The 23174-nt window shown below is 38.6% G+C and overlaps 2 protein-coding genes across 3 annotated transcripts; both read right to left on the bottom strand.

Annotated features, from left to right (window-relative positions):
• Nucleotides 1-1696: 1696 nt before the first annotated feature.
• On the bottom strand, nt 1697-11639 carry LOC127414861 (galactosylgalactosylxylosylprotein 3-beta-glucuronosyltransferase 3-like). Its single transcript, XM_051653218.1, has 5 exons — nt 11282-11639; nt 11004-11172; nt 7743-8097; nt 5671-5961; nt 1697-4022 (listed from the first exon to the last, which is right to left on the bottom strand). Exons 1-5 carry the CDS (start codon nt 11367-11369, stop codon nt 3924-3926), a joined length of 1002 nt encoding a protein of 333 aa, XP_051509178.1. The 5' UTR covers nt 11370-11639; the 3' UTR covers nt 1697-3923.
• A 1267-nt stretch (nt 11640-12906) lies between these two features.
• LOC127414903 (N-alpha-acetyltransferase 40) lies at nt 12907-23174 on the bottom strand. 2 transcript variants are annotated; one of them, XM_051653299.1, is made up of 8 exons: nt 22834-23174; nt 20304-20399; nt 19827-19879; nt 19612-19707; nt 16723-16881; nt 16518-16601; nt 16330-16407; nt 12907-13954 (listed from the first exon to the last, which is right to left on the bottom strand). In XM_051653299.1, the coding sequence occupies exons 1-8, from the start codon at nt 22837-22839 to the stop codon at nt 13810-13812; spliced, it is 717 nt and encodes a 238-aa protein (XP_051509259.1). In that variant the 5' UTR covers nt 22840-23174; the 3' UTR covers nt 12907-13809. The 2 variants fall into 2 exon arrangements, with proteins under 2 accessions (XP_051509259.1, XP_051509266.1); XM_051653306.1 differs by lacking the exon at nt 19612-19707.

Raw genomic sequence — 23174 nt, 5'->3', positions numbered from 1 at the left:
TCTATCTATCTATCAATCTATCTTAATTCATGAATCTGATTGCTTATCTAAGCTTTCTGACTGAATAAAAGCTAACAAAACTATAGGAGCATTGACAATCATGTTTCTTATGGGATGGCCTTACATCCTAGGATGTCCCAAAATACATTAAAGGTAGAAAAATCAATAATTACAACAAGCAAAGGTTCCTTTCATTCAGAAATAATGACTTATTCACAATGAAATAGGATTAAGAAAATTAAAAAAATTACCCCCCAAAACTGATGTTCTCAGCTTTCATTAGAAGGGAAATATTCACCTTTTCAACTGTATTCGGTCTACCTTTCAGTACACATTGTTTTTATTTTTTTATTATTAATTTACAGCAAAAATCTGCCAGCTGTGGTTGCCATAAATTCACTGTAAAAATACAGTGCCATGTTTCAGGCATTATGGGATGTCATTTAGGTACCTGTATATTTTACAGTTCACTACCATATATATCATGAAATTATATAGTGTAAATATATTAACCTACTGGAACTACAAAAATCTGCTTTGCACTTTTACATGTATGGTTAACCACAGTAACACAGGTGGGATAACAAAAGGGCACATGTGACTTCAATTTAATCAAAAGTGGCCTATCAAGGAGCAATGGACAATAACTTTATATATACAGTGCACACAAAGTCACTCACACAAACACAAGACACTATCAGCCTAACACACGTAACACTAAACTAATGCAATAAACTTTCACACAACATAAAATGTCATACAAAACTCACCCAATGTACATAACTGGGACTCACTGTATATTAGGAGTCTTTAACTACTATGTACTTAAGCATTTGATACAATGTACTTATGTACATACATGTTGTGTTGCACTTACATTTAAAGTACCTGCATTACATCTGTAATTACACTGATAACCTAACCCCTAACTCTAAACCTAACCCTACCTCTGAACCTTGTGAGAATTTTGCAGAACAAAATGTAGTTATACAAAGAGTTAATTGAATTGTATGTATTTTAATGTTAGTACATAGTAGTTAAAGACACCTAATATAAAGTGGGTACCATAACTGATTTCAAATACAAGAAACAAATATTTCAATAAAATATACCAAATGTGATGGTTCATGCAGGGATAGAAAATGTACATGTACTGTCTTGTTAAACACAATATACATTTTCACTTTTAACTATAAGGGAAATCATACTACTATGACTACTACAATGTTACTTCTTGGAACTTTTTTTTTATGTACTGTTTTTTTTTATATATATTTTTTTAGCAGTTAACCAGTTAAGTTTTTACTATAGCATTTTACCATTATTTTCCTGTTAAAATTATAGACTATAATGCACAGCAGTATATTCTATTCTTGCTCAGTGCTTTAGTTTAAGTAAAAAACCATCTGATGAAGAGCAGCAATAGCCCCCAGGTGATATCAGCATAAACAAAAACAGCTGTGCTCTTGCGCTTGTGTGGTGGAGGGAGCATACAACAGGACCAAGCAGAGTTGTAGTATTGAATCATAATACAGAGGGTGTGTATGGTCTAGGTTATTCACTCCTTGTGGTCTCTGGTGCTGTAACTCACATGGCAACTTCTTAACGTGATGGGTCAGAATGAGTCAATCTGTTCAAATGTGTGAGACATAGGTTGACCTGGAAGTAGTTCCAATACCATATTAAGCACAAAATCAGCAATGGCAACCGTTTTTATTTACAACAAAAGCGGATGTGTTTGAACATGATCAAGCTGACACTCAGTGATGCTTCAAGGGGAATTGACACCTCAACTTTAATATCCTACAACATGTAGAGCTCTAAAGCAATACAATGAAAAACTTTGAGCTTATGGAATCTGACAAACTGTATTAAAACCTTATCATCTATTATTTTCACAGCGTCGTCAGTACAGAGATAGTGATCTGCAAAAGAACTGAAAAATTTTTCATAGTATGAGAATGTTTTCTTCATCTGTTGTTTTACAAGTGACATCATAGAGTCACTGTACTTCACACTGTCACTTGAAGCGTTATCAGCACAAAGTACACAACATGACATAGGGTCAGATAAATCACATCATTGGGACTAGATTCAAAAGAATTTGTTAATCATAAAAATATACATCACCTCTGTACTGTCACCGTCCTCCACGTCATTTATCAGTGAAGAAAAAGAAAAACAAACATAAATCTTAAGACAAAAGACAACAGCTTGACATTATAACATTAGACAAACACTACAAGACATCAGGAGAGATGAGACAGACAAGTACAGCATTCTGTTCTTCAGCATTCCTTAACAGAGACATGGCCAGCATTGACATAATACATCATAATACACATATTTCAAGTAAACCATACACACACACACCGCTCAGCCACAACATTAAAACCACCTGCCTAATACCGTGTAGGTCCACCTCGTGCCGCCAAAACAGCTCTGACCCAGAGGCATGGACTCCATAAGACCTCTGAAGGTGACCTGTGGTATCTGGCACCAAGACTTTAGCAGCAGGTCCTTTAAGTCCTGTAAGTTGCAAGATGGAGACTCCATGGATCGGACTTTTTGGTCCAGCACATCCCATAGTTTCTCAATCGGATTGAGATCTGAGGAATTTGGAGGCCAAGTCAACACCTTGAACTCTTTGTCATGTTCATCAAACTATTCCTGAATAATTTTTGCAATGTGGCAGGGCACATTATCCAGCTGAAAGAGGCCACTGCCATCAGGGAATAACGTTGCCATGAAGTGTATGCTATCTGCAACAATTTTTAGGTAGGAGGTACATGTCAAAGTAACATCCACATGAATGCCAGGACCCAAGGTTTCCCAGCAGAACATTGCCCAGAGCATCACACTGCCTCCGCTGGCCTGCCTTCTTCCCATTGTGCATCCTGCTGCCATCTCTTCCCCAGGTAAACAACGCACACACACCCGGATCATGATCTAAAAGAAAATGTGATTTATCAGACCAGACCATCTTCTTCCATTGCTCCATGGTCCAGTTCTGATGCTCACATGCCCATTGTAGGTGCTTTCGGTGGTGAACAGGAGTCAGCATGAGCAAGCTGCAATGCACAGTGTGTTCTGACACCTTTCTATCATGGCCAGTATTATGTTTTTCAGCAGTTTGTGCTACAGTAGCTCTTCTGTGGGATTGGACCAGACGGGCAAGCTTTCGCTTCCCACGTGCATCAATGAGCCTTGGGTGCCCATGACCCTGTCACCGGTTGTCCTTCCATGGACAACTTTTGGTAGGTACTAACCATTGCATACCAGGAACACCCCATAAGACTTGCCGTTTTGGAGATGCTCTGACCCAGTCATCTGCCATCACAATTTGGCCCTTGTCAAAGTCACTCAGATCTTTACGCTTGCCCATTTTTCCTGCTTCCAACATATGAAATTCAAGAACTGACTGTTCACTTGCTGCCTTATATATCCCACCCCTTGACAGATGCCATTGTAACGAGATAATAAAATGTTATTCACTTCACCTGTCAGTGATTTTAATGTTGTGGCTGATAAGCATATATACATAAAGATATAAATACAACCTTATTGATTTCAACACTATTTAAAAATTCAGATACAGTTCAAGAGTATAGAGGAAAAAGACTGCATATGGGTGTGACACTTTGTGGAAATGGATTTCCATAAATGGTTGCAAGTTGTGGTTTCCTTTGTTTCTCTCTCCCTCCCTGTATTCAGCTGAATCATCACTTCCTTTGCTAATTCTTTTAGGCCAAAGTCTGTAGTGTTTTTGTGCGTGTTAAAAAGTGTGGCCCAGTAACAACAGTTGATTAGCAGAGTGACTCAGAGTTATGTCATATACATAAGACTGTAAATCTGTTTGGCACACTAGAAGTTGTCAACATGTATGTTTGGAGAAGTCCAGGCATGTTCTGAGAAGGTGGAACTCACACCTCCACATCGGGATCTGAACCCAACCCTTGCTTCTGTAGTGCGTCTTCCCTCTTCATCTTTGGCTTCTCAGTTCGGGTGTGCCACACCAGTACCTGAGCAAGAGGAAAATGATTCCAGTAGTAATTAAAGGAATATTTAAAAAGACAATTTAACCCAAAATTAAAGTTCATGTCATTCAAACCCCCCCGTTATTTTCTTTCTTCAGTGAAACGCAAAAAGAGATATTAGGCAGATTGTCCGAGCAGCTTTTTTTCTCCATGTAACAAAAGTGCATTATGATATTTTCTCCCCTCTGCCATAGCCTCTCAAATCTCATTCGCACATGTACATATACAAACTTGGCATGTTAAGACACAACGTGTCAGGTTTGATGAAAAAGTCGCAAAACGTTATTGGTTCTCATGTATACCGCTACTGATTGCGGCAGTAAGTTTCAATACAAATACGAAAAAGTGACCACAAATTAGGGATGTGCTAGAGTGGTCGACTAATCGAAAAGTCGTTTAACAACTGACTAGTTGATTAATTGGGTCGGCTACTTACATTAATATTTTTAGTAATGACCATTTTGAACAATAGACTTATACAAATACAAATCTACAGCAAAGACAATTAAACGTTTGTACAGCTCTCCTTCTCTTGTTAACAATGACGCACTTCCTGACTCCTCCTCCACGTGACGCGTGACCTTACGTCATCCCTCTCATGAGCGCGCATCAAAGAGATGTACGGAAGTGAACATTTGTATTTAAAAAGCATATAAGTATTGTTTTGTTTCTTAAAATAATCAATCATTTGCGTCCAGAAGAACTTAATTTGTCAACTGGAGTCGTGTGGATTATTTTGATGCACCCTAAATATGCATTTTTGACCGTCAAAAAATGGAGTACATTCACTTGCATTGTTCAAAGGAGGAGGCCTGAAATGAAATCCTAAAAATCTTAAATTCTGTTTTGATGAAGAAAGAAACTCAGATCTTGGATGGCCTACGGTGAGTAAATATCAGCAAATTTTCATTTTTGGGTGAACTATTCCTTTAAGCAGTTTTGTGCCACTCAGTATTGGAGCTTTTATTTCTTACTTTGATAATTTTGTGCAGTAAGATGTTATAGTTATTTAGCCTATTTATTTGTTCAATATCCATTCGTTACCATGTTGAAGTGCTGCTCGTAGCGTCCACATATCCCTCTGAAAGGCCTGATCAGGGTCATGTGAACATAACAGAGACTAATTATATATTATCCTTAACATTGAATAGTCGAAATGTCGTTCAAACAACCGAACGACTAGTCAATTATGAAAACTGGTAGTTTTGCATATCCCTACCACAAAAACAATTTGAAATTTAAAGCAGAGGGGAAGATTATCAGTGAATAACTTAAATTTGACTTTTCCTCACGCAAAGCTATTAAACATACTTCAGAAGGCTTTGGATATAGCGCAAGAGATTTTGGACTTCTATGACACTTTTATGGTGCTTTTTTGACATTTTTGTCATTGTCATGGGTGATTAAATGATGACAAAACTTGCATGTTTTGGGTGAACTATACTTTAAATGCTTTATAGTTCCGTCTCCTTATAGTGCATACCAAGTGTCATTACTTAATGGCAGATGAATGGCCTAGTCCATCACACATTGATGTACTGTGCATGCTTAATACATTGAGACCTAAAAAGGAAATAAGATTACAGTGTACAAATGTGCATATTTGCAACTGGTAGAAGAAAACTGGAGCTACCTTGGTGCACAGGTCTGCCTTGGGTTCCAGCTCCTCCACAGTAACCAGGTGCTGAAGAAAGCTGCTTTCTAGAAAGCCCATCTGAGCATCACCGTTAAAGCAGGCTTTGGGATTGGCCAGTACCAGCCTCAGGGACACTGCAAAACCAGCCATGTCGATGGGGAAAGGGCGATTGGGGCGCCAGCCAGTGTGGAAACGCACAACTTTCCCATCTTCCACCACAGGACTCTCAAACTTCATCCCTCCCACCAGACCCACGGGCCACACGGAGACCCGGTGTGTGTATCGGATCTGAAGGGTGTGGGGGAGGAGAGTGAGGATGGAAAAAGTGTAAGAGAAAGGCAAGGTAAAAAATAAATTAAGTCCTCACATAAAATAATGAAAAAAATAAATAAAAATAAAAAGACTGTTGAAACATCACTTCTGTTGTCCCAAGAAAATTTTATCTTTATTGGGCACATATCAAATATGGCAAAACATCAATAACATCAAACCATGTTGGTTCTGGGGCCTGGGTAGCTCAGTGAGTATTGATGCTGACTACCACCCCTGGAGTAACGGGTTCGAATCCAGGGTGTGCTGAGTGACTCCAGCCAGGTCTCCTAAGCAACCAAATTGGCACGGTTGCTAGGGAGGGTAGAGTCACATGGGGTAACGTCCTCGTGGTTGCTATAATGTGTGGCTCTCGCTCTCGGTGGGGCATGGATGCCGCAAAGAATAGTGTGGGCCTCCACACGCGCTATGTCTCCACGGTATCGTGCTCAACAAGCCACGTGATAAGATGCATGGATTGACGGTCTCAGACGCGGAGGCAACTGAGATTTGTCCTCCGCCACCCGGATTGAGGCGAGTCACTATGCCACCACGAGGACTTAGAGCACATTGGGAATAGGGCATTCCAAATTGGGGAGGAAAAAAAAAGTTCTTAGTTCTTGTTTCCTGACATTTGGTCAAGATGCGCAAAAACCAACAAGGTTTGATGTTGCAGGCCTGTTGACAGAACCATTACTTGCTCAATTGGGCCAGTGCTGCATTGTCACAAAATCATACATTCATTGATCTTGTACAGAATATATATTTTTTATACCGTGAAAACATTTGGTTTTCTGTGAAATACTGAACATTGCTGTTGTGAAATCTGCAGATTTAAACCAAGGTAACGTTATCTAACAGGCTAACTAAGGTAAGGTTTTGTGAAAATAGCAGGAATTATGTGTTGTTTTTGTTTTTTAAGAAAACATTTTTTTTGGCACATATAAAAATACATTGGTGAGGCAAATTTATTGTTGGCAGGGCAAGAAAAAATCTGAACTACCAGCCCGACCAGGCTAACAGCAAAAAAGTATTTATTGTTGAGCCCTGAAAGAATCATGATATTTCATTTGTGCTCTGTTTACAAGAGTTGATCAATGATTTGATCTGATTTGAGTTAGTGCATAATAATTTGGTCTGTTTATCATACAAAGTGAACTTATGCCTTTAGAAGACATGGAATATGATGCACAAGTTGCATGTACTACATTTATGACACGTTTTGGTGTTTTTTAAAGCTTTAAAACGAGTCACTTACAACTGCTATTGTGTGGAAATCAGCTAACAGAACATCTTTTAATAAATCTTGTGTATTTTGTAAATGAAAAAGTGATACAGAGGATTGGAACAACATAAGGGTGAGTAAATGATGACAAAATTATCATTTTTGGGAGAACTATTCCTAAGACCTCCCATCAAATGTTCATAGCCATTAGGTTAAGACCACTGCAACTGGTGCAAATGGGGTTTTGGTTAAATTTCCAAAAGAGAACTTCTGATACATTTGTTACACCTGATGTATAGCTCCACCTGGAGGTTTAAGCATTCAACACCAATGAAATGTCTCAACATGATCTCTTGTTTAGAATCCTCTGTAATCCTCACAGGATTTGGCCCTTAGAAACAATATATACGTAACTTGGCTCTAGCTACAGTTTTACAACAAACTTTTAAGTCTGGAGGAGCTTTGCATTTAAATCTCTGTTTCTGTGGTGCTACATTTAAGCATCAATACAAACAACAATCTCAGAACATCTCACCTCTTCAAAGAGCTGCAAGCTGTACGTGTTGTCATCATCAGCAAAATATACCACAGCATCCTCAAGGGCGGCCGCTTCCTTTCCCTCAGCGGCTGCACCCATCTCCCTAAGCCAGCTCAGACCCTCGTTCCTCTGCTCAGCACCTCGGGGCTTCAGCCAGCTAGGATCACCCTCCTGCAACTTCCTGTCTTTGGGGGTCAGCTTGTGTAGATGGGTGTATGTCAAGCCAGATGAAGCCAGGAAGTCTGTGACAAGCGGAGTTGGCTGGGGAGCATCCTCCACCACGATCCAGTGGAGCTGAGGAACATGGAGGAAGGTGTGAGACAAACGAGTGAGCTCTGCCTTCTGCACCAGCCTGGAAAGAGGAGCAAGATGGAGAGGAAGAATAAGAGACATTAAAAAGTGCTGTAAGTTCATTTATTTCAGTAATTTAACTCAAATTGTGAAACTCGTGTATTAAATAAATTCAATGACTGAAGTAGTTTAAGTCTTTGGTTCTTTTAATTATGATGATTTTGGCTCACATTTAACAAAAACCCACCAATTCACTATCTCAAAAAATTAGAATATGGTGACATGCCAATCAGCTAATCAACTCAAAACACCTGCAAAGGTTTCCTGAGCCTTCAAAATGGTCTCTCAGTTTGGTTCACTAGGCTACACAATCATGGGGAAGACTGCTGATCTGATAGTTGTCCAGAAGACAATCATTGACACCCTTCACAAGGAGGGTAAGCCACAAACATTCATTGCCAAAGAAGCTGGCTGTTCACAGAGTGCTGTATCCAAGCATGTTAACAGAAAGTTGAGTGGAAGGAAAAAGTGTTGAAGAAAAAGATGCACAACCAACCGAGAGAACCGCAGCCTTATGAGGATTGTCAAGCAAAATCGATTCAAGAATTTGGGTGAACTTCACAAGGAATGGACTGAGGCTGGGGTCAAGGCATCAAGAGCCACCACACACAGACGTGTCAAGGAATTTGGCTACAGTTGTCGTATTCCTCTTGTTAAGCCACTCCTGAACCACAGACAACGTCAGAGGCGTCTTACCTGGGCTAAGGAGAAGAAGAACTGGACTGTTGCCCAGTGGTCCAAGGTCCTCTTTTCAGATGAGAGCAAGTTTTGTATTTCATTTGGAAACCAAGGTCCTAGAGTCTGGAGGAAGGGTGGAGAAGCTCATAGCCCAAGTTGCTTGAAGTCCAGTGTTAAGTTTCCACAGTCTGTGATGATTTGGGGTGCAATGTCATCTGCTGGTGTTGGTCCATTGTGTTTTTTGAAAACCAAAGTCACTGCACCCGTTTACCAAGAAATTTTGGAGCACTTCATGCTTCCTTCTGCTGACCAGCTTTTTAAAGATGCTGATTTCATTCTCCAGCAGGATTTGGCACCTGCCCACACTGCCAAAAGCACCAAAAGTTGGTTAAATGACCATGGTGTTGGTGTGCTTGACTGGCCAGCAAACTCACCAGACCTGAACCCCATAGAGAATCTATGGGGTATTGTCAAGAGGAAAATTAGAAACAAGAGACCAAAAAATGCAGATGAGCTGAAGGCCACTGTCAAAGAAACCTGGGCTTCCATACCACCACAGCAGTGCCACAAACTGATCACATCCATGCCATGCCGAATTGAGGCAGTAATTAAAGCAAAAGGAGCCCCTACCAAGTATTGAGTACATATACAGTAAATGAACATACTTTCCAGAAGGCCAACAATTCACTAAAAATGTTTTTTTTTTATTGGTCTTATGATGTATTCTAATTTTTTGAGATAGTGAATTGGTGGGTTTTTGTTAAATGTGAGCCAAAATCATCACAATTAAAAGAACCAAAGACTTAAACTACTTCAGTCTGTGTGCACTGAATTTATTTAATACACGAGTTTCACAATTTGAGTTGAATTACTGAAATAAATGAACTTTTCCACGACATTCTAATTTATTGAGATGCACCTGTACATACATGAATATGGCCGAAAAGGTAAGCGCTAACAATAAGCTGTATTTAGAAAAAAAAAAAAAAAAAAAATGTCATTCACTACAGAAACTGTAATCTCCTCCCAGCTCGGATACTCTGGTATCAAAATTGTTTCCCAGTCGTAATTACGACTTCAGATGTCATTCATGTGCAACTTCTGAGTGGGAAACTCATATTTCTGATAATTACGATAGCACGTGAAGGCAGCATAGTAACACACCTAATGTGTGGTTTTGCACTTCATTTTGTTGCATTGGTGCCAAAAAAAGCTTTCTGCCTTAAGTAAAAAATATTCAATTGCAAAAGGGGTCTCCCCCCCCCCGAGTAAAATCACTTGAGCATATGTCACAACGAATTTACGATTTTCGACCTTGTAAATACGAACTTCCCAGGAGGACTTGAACGTAACATGTCTTGAATCTATTCACACTTCTCGCATGCATACTTAAAGAGTGTACTGTTTTAACTTCCGAGAAGTGCGTCCTTCATTAAGTACAGTATGTAGGCCCTGTCCCAAATGGCACACTTGATGTGAACTTGCGGTCTCGTGACCATCGTTTGCACGTTCCCGCGAAGTCCACGAGACCGTAGGGATACCATTATACATTTTAGCGCTCAGAAGGGTGCTCACAAGCGCCTCCCTTTGTTTTTCCAGAGGTTCATGATTAAATGATCTAATACTTTATTGTCAGTGGGTTGCTAAGAATTATTTCATAAAAAGAAATATTCAAGAGTTAGTTTAAAGTGTGTTCCTTTACTCTTTCTATTCATGGCATGATTTTTCAAATAATCATTTGTAAAACAGCGTGTATATTAATACAATTATGTATATAAAAAAAGCATCATCTGACTGAAGTCTTGAAGTCTGTTCCAAATGCACACTTAAATCACTTATGCATCGTCATAGACTTGCTGGCTAGCGCCCCATCGGTCTGCACTCGCTTACGTCACCAAAGTCTGCACTCAGAGGACAACAAGGGGTTAGGGTGCCATTTGGAACAGGGCCCGTCAAACCGTCGCTCTCAACTTCCTGCTGTCCATATATGGGTTGAATGATTGACCGACAGAAAGCAAAAGACTTCTGATTAGCTAAACAAATAATCTAAGCGCGGCCTATGGGCTTTTTTTTTGTTGTTGTTTACAAAGGTGTGATATTTCATGGCACCTATTTCGGTGCAACCTGGCAGGTATTAGTAATGTTTTCTCCGTGTTATTTCATAAAACAATAAAAAACGCTATTACCGAATTCCTGCATTACAGTCTTTTGTAACAGCGACGTACATACCTTGCATATGTAGGTGTTATCACATAAATAACAGGCACATTAGTCTTCTTGGTGTCTTTTGCCAGTTCTGATGTTTTAATGTGGTCCTGCAGCTTCTGCAGCTCCCCTCTCAGCTGAGAGATTTGTTGATCTCTAGATATGCCATGATCTGTACAGTCACAGCGCTGACCTACAGAAAAGAGTCAATGTCATGGATAACAATGAATCATTTAGTTTTGCACTTTTACATCAGGTAAAACCATGTGATAGAAGAAGGAACATTGTGATGACAGTCATACCCAACTGCATCAGCGCATAGATGAGTCCGAGTAGTGACACCATGAAGTAGAGCACGAACACAGTCTTGAGCTTCAGTCTCAGTCTCATGGTGATCTGCTGAAATCAAGACTAATGTAGGGCGATGATCACCGAGACAACCCATGCGAATGCATTATAACAACGACACACACATATTTTAGTTGGTTGATCGATTGCATTCTACCCTAATGTTCTGTAAGACCCGACAATTCAACTGTTGCTCGCTTTGAGTTTAATTAATTTAAAGCGATCCTTCGTGATTCTTTTCCTACAGGCTACTGCATTAAATCACATCGTTCCCATTCATCTACTGCGCACTACCAACAACTTCCGCTTCGACTGCGCCACACGCTTAATAATCCCCTGAAACGGAGCAATTTACTGTAGTTCCGCTCTATACATATAATAATTACAATTAATAATAATAATTTTATTTATCACACATTTGCACATATACAGTGAGACTCTTTTTTTTCACATATCCCAGCTAAGCTAAGTGCCCCTGGAGCAGATAGGGTCAAGGGCCCTGCTTAAGGGCCCAACAGTGACATCTTGGCGGTGCTGGGGCTTGAACCACCGACCTTCCGATCTGTAATCCAGAGCCTTAACCGCTGAGCCACCACTGCCCCGTACAATGCCTATTGTATCCCTTGAAGGAATGTTTAGGGTTCAATACAAGTTAAGCTCAGTCGACAGCATTTGTGGCTAAATGTTGATTAACACAAAATTAATTTCTACTCGTCCGTCCTTTTCTTAAAAAAAAAAAAAAAAAGAAAAAAAAAAAGGGGGAGGCAGAAATGTGAAGTTTATAATTTCATAAAAGCACTTACATTAATTCTTCTGTTAAAACTTATGTATTATTTGAGCTGTAAAGTTGTTTAAAAAGTCATTTTTGCAGTTATTTCAGGGTTTGTTGACATTACATCGTAATGGAAACAAAGTTGTAAAATTGGATTTAACTTTTTTTTTGCACCAAAACATAATTTAGTAATATATAATTTTCCACCCTGTCTCTGGCCCTCTGTCTGAAATGCTCAGTTTTGGCCTCAGAGTCTCCTTTAAACTTCAATGTTATTCCATTGTTATGAATGGCTTACATCTTGCAGCCCCTCAAATACAGCCATATTTTAAACTTAATCAGAAGAAAATTAACAAAGCTTCACAACATTATAAAACTAAATTTCAGGGTTTACACAACGCTCATTTAACACTGCATCTGAATATATAAAACTCTTCAATCAATCACAGTAGCACCATAAACTATCAAATAGTCATGAAATGTAAAATATTCATGAATGAAACTTTTTTTTTTTTAACTGCACTATCCTTCAATAGCAGCTCCTTTGCAAAGCTTGAATTGTATTGACTGGTTCACATGCAATCCACGCTTATATGTTGCTTTATGAATTAATGGGCCCCCAAGGAAAGTTGTGGAAGTAGAGAACGGGATTAAGTTTAGAGTTCTGAGATTTACAGTATGTTTTTATAGAATGACCTCTTATATGTCAAAATATCAAGGTAAATTTGGTTCCTCATGACCCCAAAACATCTCAAGGATAGTTTAACCTAAATTAGTGTGAAACACAATGTTACAACACAATTGAACTTCCATAAGTCAAACAAGATTCCTTTATTTGTTGCATACAAAGTAAACAAGACAAAGCTGGAATGACCTTTTGTTTTTAACAAGAGCACAAGACAGGAACAATCATCTCTCTAACTCTTGTCACTAAGTTTTTTTTACACTTTTCCCAATGACTTTGTGAAGGCAAATAAAATGTACATGGCAAACAGATTATATACAGTGAAGAAATGTGAAATATACAGTAACATGATAAAAGATTATGATAAAAAAAAAACAAAAGTATGTTTCTAAGGGTCCACCAAAACTAACATGCCAATCCCTGTATCGAATCAAACATCAACATAATCCTCATCTAACAATTCCCTAAAATAGCTGTTAAAAAACATTTGTTAGAAGTTTAAATTCAATGACCTGAGGCAGACTAGGTTTAGTGATTCCTAATTATAAACATTGCAGATCACTGTATTCAGATTCTTGAAGTGAGAAGATGGTTAAGCAAACTTCAGCTTTTTTTTTAAAAAATACATTTACCCTGAAAAGAGGTATAGGATGAAATGGCTGCAATATCCACTATGAACCACACTTGCATTCATTCACTACAGTAATAAAATGGCTGAGAGGAGAGGGAAAATTTCTGGGGGAAGATGCTTTTTGGTCTGGATGAAATACACAGACATACAGCCTCACCATGCCAATACCTGAGGTGAGAAATGTCACTTTGGCTGACAGTGGCTTTTATCAGCCATCTCTGTCATTCAAAACTTGTTTTTCAAAGTTAAAACCAAGAGCAAGCATAAAGAGGGGCCTTTGATAATGATGGACAGAAGAGTGTTTTAGGGGCTTTCTAATAGGTGTACATGGGCGGTGGAGAAGGGAAGTGAATGAGGATGAGGAAGCTCTGAAACGATACTGGAAGGCCCGCTCTTAATGGCAGCAGCCTCCACAGTGGCCGCCACCATGTGCATGCCCTGAGACCTCGCCGTATTTTGTTCTTCGGCTCAGAATCTCATAGGAGCAGTCATCTCCACAGCAACCCGACACGCTGGGTGAAGTTTCGTCAATCTCAAACCTGACAGGAAGACGACAGCCATTAGAGTATTCATACTTTGACACTGCATAAGCATTGCAGGGACATCACAGGAATCCACTTTTTTCTTATATCTGATAATGCTTTGTGCAAATTATGGGAGTAACTTTCATCAAACGGTCAATCAGTGTGAAGGAGCTTGGTCAAAGGCCTGCTTTAGACAAGTTTTAATTAGCATTCATGAAAATCTAGTATATACAAAATCTTCTGTACAATAAGGTGAAGTTTTTCTCACTCACTGACCATCAAAGGACACAGTCAAACATTAAAAAGTGCTCACAAATGACTTCAGGCCCGTTCACACCGCCAGTGACTTTTTATTGGTGGACTGCACAATTGGCCATAGCTTAAGAAAATCTGATCACAGATTAGATGTACTGCCGGTAAATAAAAGATATTATTTTCTTTTGACAAGGTTCTCTTGATTCTAAAAATTTACATTCTGCAAGGGGAGAGTGTTTTTACATAACTTGCAGCAATGCTCAATGTATAATATCATTGACGGGACGAACGATCTATGAATGGTTTTCCATGCATCATCGTTTTATTATATGTGGTTACAGACAAGTGATACAGAACAGTGAAATCCCTCACAACATTATAACCTCTCCATTTTGCCTGCACTCGGCTCCAGTATCTCACAGGAGATGGATGACATGAGCTCCACTGTCTTCACTCTCATTGGTAGTTGCTCCTGAACGTCGCACGTCATTTGCATAAAGTTAAACTTTTCTCAGCTTTGTTGTGTCGCTCGCCACGGCCACATCTCCTCACCAATGGTCTCTGTTGCTCATGTCACTGGAAATCGCTGTGCTTTCATTGAAAATGAATGGCATCCTGTCGAATTGTTGCAGGTGGTGCGAATGGGGCTTTCACCAGCATCTTTGTCTTATTTACTAGGGGTGTAAATCGCAAGATTCAGCATGCTACAATCTTATACTGATTCTCTTAACCAGTGATCCGATGTTTGCCAATAACTCAAAGTCTGCCACAATGCGATTTCGATTAGATTCAAGGGCCTGCGATCGATATTACGATATTATGTGCTATATTTTACACAATCAACTACATTATCTCACAAATGATACCAAAATATAATTTTGATATTTTACTGAGCTCTCTGGTAAGTGCAAATCCAATATCCAGATTGGGACATCCACAACAATATAAGGTACTTCAGTTGTTGAAAAAACAAAAATAAAAACAGAAAAAAAAAAAAAAAAAAAAAACCATACATGTGATCATAAATCTTTTGATTACAGCTCATTGCCTTGTGGAATGAGGTAAACACTAAGGAGACAGTTTGTCATCTCCACAACAATCAAGCAAGTCTTTCAATCCAAAATACTTACATACCCACAACAGGAGACTATGTGCTATCAGTGTTTTTTTTCTTGGCTACAACTTCCACAGTTGTATTGAAATATTCTTTTACAGTTTACTGTGATAAAATGTTAGTAAGGGTGTTTAAGTGTAGATGTGAAAAGTCTTGTAATTGATGTTGGGGCAGGGCAGGCGTTTTCTCTTTCCCTTGTCAGCGCTGTTCAGAATATCGCTGCCGTTTAGCTGTCTGAATTGGTTAAATTGCTTCATAGTGCTTTAAAATAGAAAAATCTCGTAGAATTCAAATGTGTTGTATGCGCCACGTTATTGAGGGAAGCCCGACTGAATCGTGCATTTGAGCCGCTCTGCGCTATCCTGTAACCGGAGCTAGCAGCCCTGTTGACGGGCGAGCACAGATAGAGAACCACGCAACTTCAGGCTTCAATTGCATATGCTATATCTTTAACATTTAATGTTTATCCTACATATATGTATATACTGTGTGTACGTATATATATGAGTGTAATGGTTCTCGGTAATAAACTGAACCGCACGCACGCACGCACACGAGATTCGCAGCATGAATGTGCAGCTGACAAATCTGCAGAAATTGCATGTAGTCATGTCAACATGGACCAGAACCTCAAAGGAATGTTTCCAACATCTTGTGGAATCCATGCCATGAAGAATTGAGGTTTGTTTGAGAGCAAAGGGAGGCCCTACCCAGTATTGGTATAGTAATCCTAATAAAGTGCTCAGCGAGTGTAAATCTTGCAATTTGAACTTCTGCTTCAAAACCGAAATAGCACCAACATTTTTAAACGGAGTATGCTTGTTATGAAAAAGTAGGATAGCAGATTTTCTTTTCAGTAATTGGCAAGGAACCCGTTGCTATGGTAACTGCTATTGTGTGTTTGGTAGATTACAGAACCCTGTATTTAATTAGCATTCAAATGAGGTTTAGGAATGCTATATGGCAAGTTTTTTTTTTTTTTTTTTTTAAATATGTATTAGTCAAGAAGGATGGAACTTACTGTAAAGCCTCCCTGAAGAACTGGTAAGCCCCATGATTGTGTTTAAATACTGTGAGCATGACCTTTTTCATTTGTGTGCTGAGGAAAGACACAAAGCCAGAAACTGAGTGATTCATGATTACTGGCAGAAGTACTTACTGTACACGTGGTATAAATTCCACCAGAACTAGGAGTGTTGGATTTGGTACCTGTTGGCGATAAGCTGAAGGATTTGGATGAGGAATTTCCCCAGGCCTTTCCGTCTGACTTTACTCTCCAGTTGAACTTCATAACTGCGGAGATTTTATTAGAGTTAATTACATGCAAACGCAAGTATTTGCTGTCATGTTACTCAGAGAATCAGTGAAGTCATACAGTGTAAAAATTGATAGAGACCTAATAAAGAAACATTACCAATATAAAACCTCATCTCCACACTCTACATCAAATCGAAAGTGTGAAAACGCTAAAGGTGTAGAGTCAGCATCACGGGCAAGGAGATACCACGCCCTCTCATCCTTCATCTCCTCCTTCTTCTCTCTCTCCTTCCATCCCCATTCACTCTGTTCATATCTGTCAAAAAATGTAAAACAAATTACATTTGTTATAAACCAAACAAATTAACAAATGTGCATGAACATTTCTCAGATGCATACACCACATGCACATTATTTAAACATATAATAATCATTCAGAGACATTTGAGTATGTAAATGACCAAAGAGGTGGAAATCACCAACTGCAGAAAAGCTCTTCCGCTTTGTTAAATTTCATTTGTAAAGGCCGAATTATACTTCTGCGTCAAACCTGCCTTGTAGCTTATAGCCTCATTTATAACTCTGTGTTGGTTCGTCTGTCATTTTGCGATGACACCACTAAGTGTATTGTAAGAAAATGCCTTTATTTCTATAACAATTATTCATTTCATTAATAAACAAAAGCAATGAGATTCATGCATTCAAATTAAGTTATTAAATAAGGCTATATTAGCATTAAAAACAAGTTCATAAGTAACAAGCTCACAAGTATGTGAATGTTATGAAATGTTAGGTACGTTGGTACGTTGGTTAGGTATGTTGTCTGCCATGCAGAGAAAAAAAAAAAAAAAATCAAATAAAACACACACGCAAATACTGCATGCATGCTGGAGTTGCTTAAATATTAATAAATAAATAATTTGGCATACTTTGATGCTCTGTGCTGGAAAAAAACCCCAACAACTAATTAATTAATTTAATTAACAACAACTAGGGATGCACCGATACCACTTTTTCTCTTCCGATCCGATTCCGATTTCGGAAATCTCAGCATCAGCCGATACAGATCCCGATCCGATACCAGTGTTGTTTTTTTTGCATAATCAGTTTAGTATATCTTAACATTATTGTGTGGAACTAATTGGGTGTACTCTTTAATATGTAAAGAAACACAAACCTCTAACTACACATTATTTCAATATAGATGTATTGCTTATTAAGAAAAACTTTGTTAACTAGTATACTGGATAATGTAGCAGCAAAATTAACAGTAACTCTAGTATAAGTCATCAATAGAAAAGCCGTTTTGTTTTTTACAATATTTTCTCAACTTGTATCTGGACTTTAAAGGATTCAGATTTATTTTTTTGTTCAATTTAGTTGTAAGATATCAGTTCACTTTTCATTCACACAGTTATTTTTTGGAACCCATTCAACTTAAATATTATCATTTGTAAACAAATGATAATAATGATATATTATAATAGTAATATATCAATCGTGCGCCTTTAACTTTTAAACCCTCACGCTTATTTTGACATTCTGAACTCTCCAGGAAGTTCTGTATGTGTCTGTTTGTAGGCAAGTTCACAGTAGTTTAATTTGCTTCTTATTCAAATTCTGGTAAAAAAAAATAAATAAATAATAAAAAAAAATAATAAAATAAAATAAAAAGCACCTCCAGTGCCATTCTAAATGCATATTATAAGTGAACCGAACTATTGAGCATCTACATCTGAGATGTTGTTCGTGAGTAGTGCTCAAATATTGCTCATGTTTTTCTAAATAAATGTGCACTAGGTGAATGGCTTTGACCGTTATCATACATCGCGCACCACTTTTAAAAGACGCAATGTCAAGTTATAACTCTAAAATGGAGACCACCATTGTGTTTCATTCAGCTGTGCTGTCTTGCTGTTCACAAGGCATCCTGGACCGTTTCTGCACCCATCTGTGCTACTTTTTCCATCGTAAACGTCTTTGATCGTTTTGATGCATTTCCGGCGATGTGTAAACAAACTGGGAAAATGCAAGATGTGAAGACCAGCATCTCTGCTTTGGCCTGTTGGAGCCGTTGAAGCACCCAACATCAATGTGTATTGTATTACATATGTGCATTCAGAAATATGATTCAAGCCAAGGAGCTGTTATTGAAAGATGGGACAGATAAAATTGGACTATTGGACAAAAAAGTAACCAATTTCATTCATGAATTTTTCATATGTCATGACTGTTTGATAGTGTATGCTGTGCTTGAGTGAACAGTTTGATACATTCAGATGAAATGTGTTGGATGTATTTTAGGTGTTAACCCTGAAATGTAGTTTTAATGTTGTGTCGATTTGGTTCATTTTCTTCTGACTATGTTTCAAATATGCCTGTATTGGAAGGGCTGCATGATGTTAGCCAATCACAACAGTCTTAAAGTGCCAGGCAGCTTAAAACCGAGCGTTTCAGACAGAGGGCCAGAGACGGGGTGGAAAATTATCAAATGACTAAATTGACTGTTTGGTGTCAAAAAAACTAACATTTTAAGTGGACCACAGTGAAGATAATAAAGAAAAATAAAAGACCCCTTTAAAGTTTAAAAGGTGGACTTTACAGTACATATAGGCAAGTGTGATATGCCAAAGGATAGGCTAGATCTTAAATTAATCTTTGAGAAAACACAAAACTACCTCAGATATATTTTTTAATATCCTGGTGGATGGTCTTTGGTTACAAAGCCGACCAATCACAGTTGTTGTGACACGACGTGTAGTAACATTTCTGGAGAGGTGCGTGTTAGTCTATGGCGAAGGTTACGCGTAACCATGGAAGCTACATGGAGCCTATGGCATAGGTTCAACGCAGAAGTATGAACCGGTCTTTAACATTCCACCAACTTCAATTAAGTCCAAAAGATGCATTTAAACTTCAATGAGACTCAAAGCAAATGTGTGCACAAACAAGGTCTGGAGGCAAGGTCAAAATGCCTCACACTGGCAAGGCAGAAACAATGTAGGGATGTTAAATTACCCCACATGTTGACTTGCTCAATACCTACAGCGTCTGCATGTTGCCTCTAGTCAAATCATAGGCCCATTCCGCTGTGTCTGGACTGATTGCAGTTACCCGTTTACACTCAATCTCCAGGTTTAACCTGTGACAGATTCACACACTTTCACAATATTAGTATGGCACATTAAAAACAAAGGAATGACTTCAGTTCACCAGTTCACTGATAGACTAAGAAATGGGAAAACAAAAAGGACAGCATACCCATTTCTGTCATACTTTTTGAACACTGGAAAGGCAGCTAGAGGATCTTCAAGCTGAAAAGAAACCATGCAACACTGTCATTATTGGTGTTAAAATGTCAACACTGTGTTAAAGATATAGTTCACCCAAAAATGTAAATCTCTCATCAATTATTCACCCTCATGACATCCAAGATGTGTATGACTTTCTTCGCTGAACACAAAGATTTTTAGAAGAATATGTCAGCTCTGTAGGTCCACACAATGCAGCCATTGTGTTTAGCAGAAGAAAGAAAGCCATCCACATCTGGGATGGCATGAGGGTGAGTAAATGAGAGAATTTTCATTTTTTGGGTGAAATATCGCTTTAATGCTTTTCAATTGTATGAACACTGTAACACTAAATACATACTGTATAGCAATCTTGAGACATTTGGAAATCCTTCCATTCAGATAATCTTAACAACAGTATTGAGATGTTAACCACTTAATCTCATACCTTATTAGCTGCATCCACCTTGGCACACACTGCATCCATAGCTGCCCTTTCTTCAAGCCTTCTCTGCTTTTTCTCCTTTGCTCTGTTTGATTTTCTCTTGATGTTTATGGAGAGACAGATGCACAATCAAGACATTATCCTCAAAAAAGGGACTAAACAAAACTGTGGCTGAGTCATATTTCATAATTACATTACTATTCTGAGGGTCCTACTCTGGGAAAGTCCACAGTAAGTAACAGTATTTGACCAATTTGTCTTTTCAAATGGATGATGCCTATAACAATACCTTGATTGCAGGTCTAGCAATATTATACTTAAATGTAATAGTTTATTTACAGCAAAGGAGACCTATGCTGAAAAAACAAAACAAATAAAGCCAGCATAAGCTGGTCTCCCAGCCTGGCCAAGTTGGTACTCAGTGGGTTTAGCTCAGAGGCCAGCCGGTGTCCCAACATGACCATCTTAAAAAGTGCCCTAAACGCCCCTTTAACGAGCCAAGTGACCAGCTTGGAAGACCAACTTGGATAGGTCAACCAGCTTTTTTTCCCCCCTCTGCAGTGATATGATACACAAAATATTTACACAATAGCCACATTTTTTAAACACAGAAACCAATAATCAGCCAACAGTCAAAATATCAACTAATGGATTGGCCTGCCTGATATACTGTATAGGTTCATAACAAGCAAGTAATATTTTTTGCCTTCAGAACAACTCCCAGTATTTTAACTATTATAATCACAACTTTTTCTGTTTGCAAGTGACTGTACAGGGTTTTTGACATGTTTGAGGTCACCATTAGAGGTAGGCCAATATAACAGTTTAACCGATTAATCAGTGCCGATAGTTTCTTTTTGGAACTATCATTATCTGCAAAAATCTATGCTGGTAGATTTTTTTTTTTTATTCCTCCGTGTTACTCTGTGGCCAGCGATGGAGGATTCTACAGTTCTTATAAGAGCAGCAGAGGTGAAATAAAAATAATCACTGACACCTCGTTGAGATTTGCTGTATCTAAATCCATTACTGACAAAGTTCATCCGTATTTTTATTCTCACTTCAATGCATATTCTGTTATTTAGTGTTCTAAATTAAAGTGAGGACATGCAAAGAAAAATGTGGTTATATGGAAACGTGCCCCGTCAGCACATGAATCACGTCTCCAATTTCATTTCTGGTGAATAATAATAAACCTTATTTCTCATTAAACCTCATCTGGTGAAATACAGAATTACAAAACCCTTCATCTGGTGAATATACAGGCTATAAAATGCTTAATTTGGTAAGTAAATAATTATATATTATTGTAACAGAGCCAAGTTTTCGTCATTTCAAAATAAGAATCCCTTGTGTGTTTTGGGCTTGTTTACAGTTAAAAGTCCTGCATTTTGCACCAAATCTTTTTTCTTTTTGTGTGTGTGTGTGTGTGTGTGTGTTTATTATTAGAAGTTTGGTTGAACAATAAACTGCAACTTGGAAATATTAATTTTGTACTCTTGTAGCCTCTACGTCTGGCCCGTCACAGTAGGAAAGACTAAGAATTTATTTTAACATTCTATAAAATCGATTTAAAAAAACATGGGCAAAATAATCCGTTATCAGCATTTCCACCACCTTAGTTATTGGTATCGGCAAAATCCACTATCAGTCTACCTCTGGTCACCATAGGATGGCTGCATTTCTATGAAGGTCTGCAGTTAACAGTTAATTCGAGAAACATGTTGTCTATCATCAACATTAATATACAACTAGAGGCCCAGAGCCACATAATAAAGATAATTTTAAGATCCAAGTACACACATGGCAGAAGAAACAATCAGGAAACAGGTGCTGTGAACTCTTCAGGCACGTGGAGATGAACGTGATTCATAAAACAAGGGCTTGACGATGCTGAAGTTCACTTTTCTCAATTGTAACTTAAGCCTGGCTTAAATGTATAATATAAGGTTATACTGATGTTATTATATATGAATGCATGTGCGGTGTGAAGGGGTTTGCAGTGCTGCTGGCATCATGTCCGCTGATTAAATGCCTGCACGAAGACCCTTATGCCCAATTTACACATTCACTCAATTCTTACATGCTCATCATATAGCTTTAATGTACCGACTGTTCCATATCTTACACGACAAACAAGCAGTTTGATGAAAATAGCAACGGTTTGACTTGTTAAATGGATCAGTGTTATTGTGCTTAGCGTTAAAGAAATGGCGCAGTCGACGATCCACCTGAAATGAACCAGAAACAAGAACTCAACCATGAGATGCTGAACAACATCTCTGGACACGTAAAAGTCTAGGACCTGAACGTCTTTACACCAAAAAAAAAAAATCTCACCACCACCCCTCGCTATTCACGAGCTCCGCGTATCCCTCCATGACACACACACACACACACACACACACACTCTCACTCAAACCTGGGATTATGATTTGCCTCCTTCAGTCTTTGTTCAAATTGCCGCACACATCTGTCAAAAACCAAAGTAAGAGCAAAGCTAATAACAAACAACAAGGACAGACAAACTCACCCCCATTGTGAAGAATTTATAAGACCGCCTTGAAGAGACTACTGTACTCTAAAACGCTTTAAAGAAGTTAGAGATCAATATCTGGAGATGAGATGGGGTTTGTGATAAGGAATGTGAAAATTGCTAACGAGCGAGCTAGTCTGCAAAAACACAACAGCTCGCTGTTTAGACGCTTGAAAGAAGCGACGATTGTTCCCTTTTATAGTTACGAGCCAGATTCGCGCCAAGAAGCGGGGAAAATGACGTCTCTCTCCCTTTGTTGATCTCCTTTCCTCCCTCCCTCTCTTCACTCTTTCTTTCCCTCTCAGCAGCATTAGCAGCCGCCGCCAAGTCTTGGGGAA

This window comes from Myxocyprinus asiaticus, chromosome 2, assembly GCF_019703515.2.
Source record: "Myxocyprinus asiaticus isolate MX2 ecotype Aquarium Trade chromosome 2, UBuf_Myxa_2, whole genome shotgun sequence".
In the NCBI taxonomy this organism is placed as follows: domain Eukaryota; kingdom Metazoa; phylum Chordata; class Actinopteri; order Cypriniformes; family Catostomidae; genus Myxocyprinus; species Myxocyprinus asiaticus.
This window is presented reverse-complemented; position numbering and strand designations above follow the sequence as displayed.